Genomic DNA, 3,163 nt, shown 5'->3' on the forward strand with positions numbered 1-3,163 from the left:
GACATAGCATCCCATACTGTCTGGTTTGGCCCTGGCAGGCAGGGTCAAATCGATTGACCCCTCCTAAATGCACTGTATTACATCGTATTGAACTCACTTAAATATACTTGGCCACATGTACATGTAACCCATGCGAAATCATTAACATTATCAGGGCATAAAAACATAACTAAAAATGACAATAATAAAAAAAAATTAACGTCTTTGTCAACAACAAAAACAACAACAGCAGCAACGACGACAACAACAACAACAGCAACAAAATCAATAAAACAACAACAACAACAACAACAACAACAACAACAGCAACAACAATACCAACAACAAGAAACAACGAATAAATCACTCTAATGATTACTTTCAAAGTTTACTGACTAAATATATTAATTATGCTAACAACCACGTTTTTAACCGACAATCAATGTAGATTCACAGGCGCAGCTCTCTATTCCTTGCTGGTCATTGCCTCTGGCGATCTTGAAGTAGCCGTGGTCACCCCAATCGGCGCCCCAGCTGTTCTTCACGTTCCAGAACTTCTTCCCATCACTGTCTTCACCCCAGCCCACGATCACCACGGCGTGGTCAGTCACCACAAACGGGTTGAAGTTAATGCCTGTGCCTCTGTGGAAGCAAACGTTGAATAAACATGAATTCCAACTAAAATGCTACCTGCAAAGGGGATTAAAACTTTTGATTTAAGGAAACACATCTCTGAAACAAGACAACAGAAATTGAAATCCGAAGTTTATTCTTTTAGGTCATTTAGCAGGTGGGCTGCTCTAATGCTGCATGCCACAGTTAATCTGGGAGGAGTCGGACACAGAAGGAGATACTAGGTGAAGTAAAGTCCCTACGCAGGAATTGAACTCATATATTGTGCGTGCCCAACTAATAACACAACAGACCAGTGGGAATGAATTTTAGTATGCCAGTGTGCATAAAACTAGCCAACCGAAGCCTGGTTAAGTAAACCAAATTCACACACGTACCCTGCTCGTGTTATAAAAGAACTAGACCCTGAAAGAGGGCCTTGCAAAATAGCAAGCATCTTGGGCTGTGTTTTAGATCCTCATTGCACCCGTACCAATTGGGCTAGCTACAAAGCTATGATCTTTATTTAGTTCTTTATTACTTATCTACAAAAGCAAAGCTGTTAATACTCACTGATAAATGCCCTCTGAGTAAAAGAAGAAGTCGCTCTGAACCTCGAAGCCCACAGCAACAGGTCCTCTGTCGTAGATTGCACGCCTCATCGCAGGCTCGCTACAGCTGCAAGGGAAGATATTAGGCCTTATGTATAGTTTCAATATTGTCAGTAGGAGATTTTGATCAAACGGAAACCCTGTCCTCTATTAAAAGAACACTCAAAGAACAACAATTAAACGGTAAATACAAAACGAAACAACAGTTCTCTTTTTTAAACAATGTTTTATGTCTATGACAGTTTGAAGTTCATAAGAGCTCACCGTCAGCTCAGTTGAAGTCATGCTGGGCTGAGGTGCCTATGGATCTGATTCGAATTCTCAAGGGAACGTTATTGAACTTGACTAATTTGGTAAGCTTTCAATGCCCTTCCTCCCAATGGTTAGGTCTTATCGAAGAATTTGAACCCCCCCCCCCCCTTTAAATATGCTTACCGTGTTGAAAGGGGGTGTTTAAACTACAACAATAACTTCTCAAAGACGCGGGAGATCCTGAGGGCGGATATGGGGCATATTTGGGTCAAATACAGAAAACTCAAAGTTGTATTATACTTCTTTGATTACCTTACTATATTTATTTGTATCCGTAAAAATTGCTTTTACAATGTTCATAAAGCCACATTTACCTGTGGTTTTTTTGGTGCAGTGTAAGTGTAAGTATTCTTTAACTATAAAAACCATTTATCAAAAAGCATTATTAATATTTTGGTTGAGTGACCTGTGTAAAAGTAGTTGTTCTCAAAGAGTACTAAAGCTAAAGCTTTACATTTTCAGTGAATGAAAAATACGATGTGATTGTAAGCAATACTATGCTATTTATTTTTCTCAAAACATTAAATTTTGACCTTAACGTATCTTGTGGGTGAAAAAAATAGATGTTTACAGCTCAGGGAACACGTACTTGCCGTAAAACCCCCCGATATAGCTATAATCCTTGGCGCGGACTCTTTCACACGAAGGGTCGGTGGTACATGTGGGAACATCTCGACCTTTGTAGGGGTTGCATTTTTCTTCCACGATCCCAAAATCTTGTGCGTATTTGCCAGCAACCAGATATGAAAATCCGCCACCACAACCTGCAATGATGATAAATTGTGTTTCGATGAGTGGAAATACACATAAGGGGTATGAGGTGTGAGTTTGCCGTGGGCTCCCATGGAGAGTGGGAACAAGGGAAAGCCCGGGTCGCTTGCATAATTTATTGGGTTGCTGCCCGATGCTGCCTAAACAACAGAAAGGAAGGGTAATTTTTTTTTTTTTTTTTTTTGGGGGGGGGGGGGGGTTCGGCCATATCTGAATCCAAACTGGCCAAACCAGAAGATGCCTGCTTTTCTGGTTCTCAACGGGCTTTAAGAGATCGAAATGGAAAGTCGATCATGTAACAAATCAAGGCCTTATTCTGGGAGTGCAACGCTCAGCTCGGTCTCACAGCGATACGAGTAGGATAATATAGTATATTTTGTACTAGTATGACCTGAAATGTTTCAGCCTCATTACGAAGCGAAGCAGAGGCACATATTAGATCTATTCATTGACTGCGTGCACCAGGCAGCACATGTTTCTGACCTAGCATATCCACGACCCCAAGGCCTAACCACATGCACTTGCAGAAGTGTACACTGATTTCTATGAACAGAGAAAAAGAAGACACATTAACGTATGTGAAGGAACGCGAAAACAGTGCTAAAGATTTCATAGAGCCCACTTATAAATTTGACTGAATTTGTACTAGTTACTGCCTATATGAATGTCTTTACACACACATAAATAGGGTGTTATAATTGTACTGCATGGCAGTCTTTGAACGTTCTCTTTGTTCATTTCATCTCACTTGTTACTAGCATTTTTTTTGGGTCTTCGTGGTTCTAAAATCATGTTCATACTCTCTGAGTCCTAGAGGGGGATACATTCGTAAGAAAGAACAAATAAAGGGCAATCTTAACCTTGATCTAAATTCTAAA

General features: G+C 40.3%; 1 protein-coding gene across 1 annotated transcript in view; it reads right to left on the reverse strand.

The window, feature by feature from the left end:
* Positions 1-342: 342 nt before the first annotated feature.
* Positions 343-3,163, reverse strand: part of LOC101847197 (dipeptidyl peptidase 1) — a gene marked incomplete in the record, with an annotated part of 9,890 nt that continues 7,069 nt past the window's right edge. The window contains 3 exon segments of the mRNA XM_013083965.1: positions 343-621; positions 1,165-1,269; positions 2,104-2,278. Of these exon segments, the coding sequence (XP_012939419.1) occupies positions 408-621; positions 1,165-1,269; positions 2,104-2,278 (494 nt within the window).

Source organism: Aplysia californica, unplaced genomic scaffold, assembly GCF_000002075.1.
Source record: "Aplysia californica isolate F4 #8 unplaced genomic scaffold, AplCal3.0 scaffold00265, whole genome shotgun sequence".
In the NCBI taxonomy this organism is placed as follows: Eukaryota; Metazoa; Mollusca; class Gastropoda; order Aplysiida; family Aplysiidae; genus Aplysia; species Aplysia californica.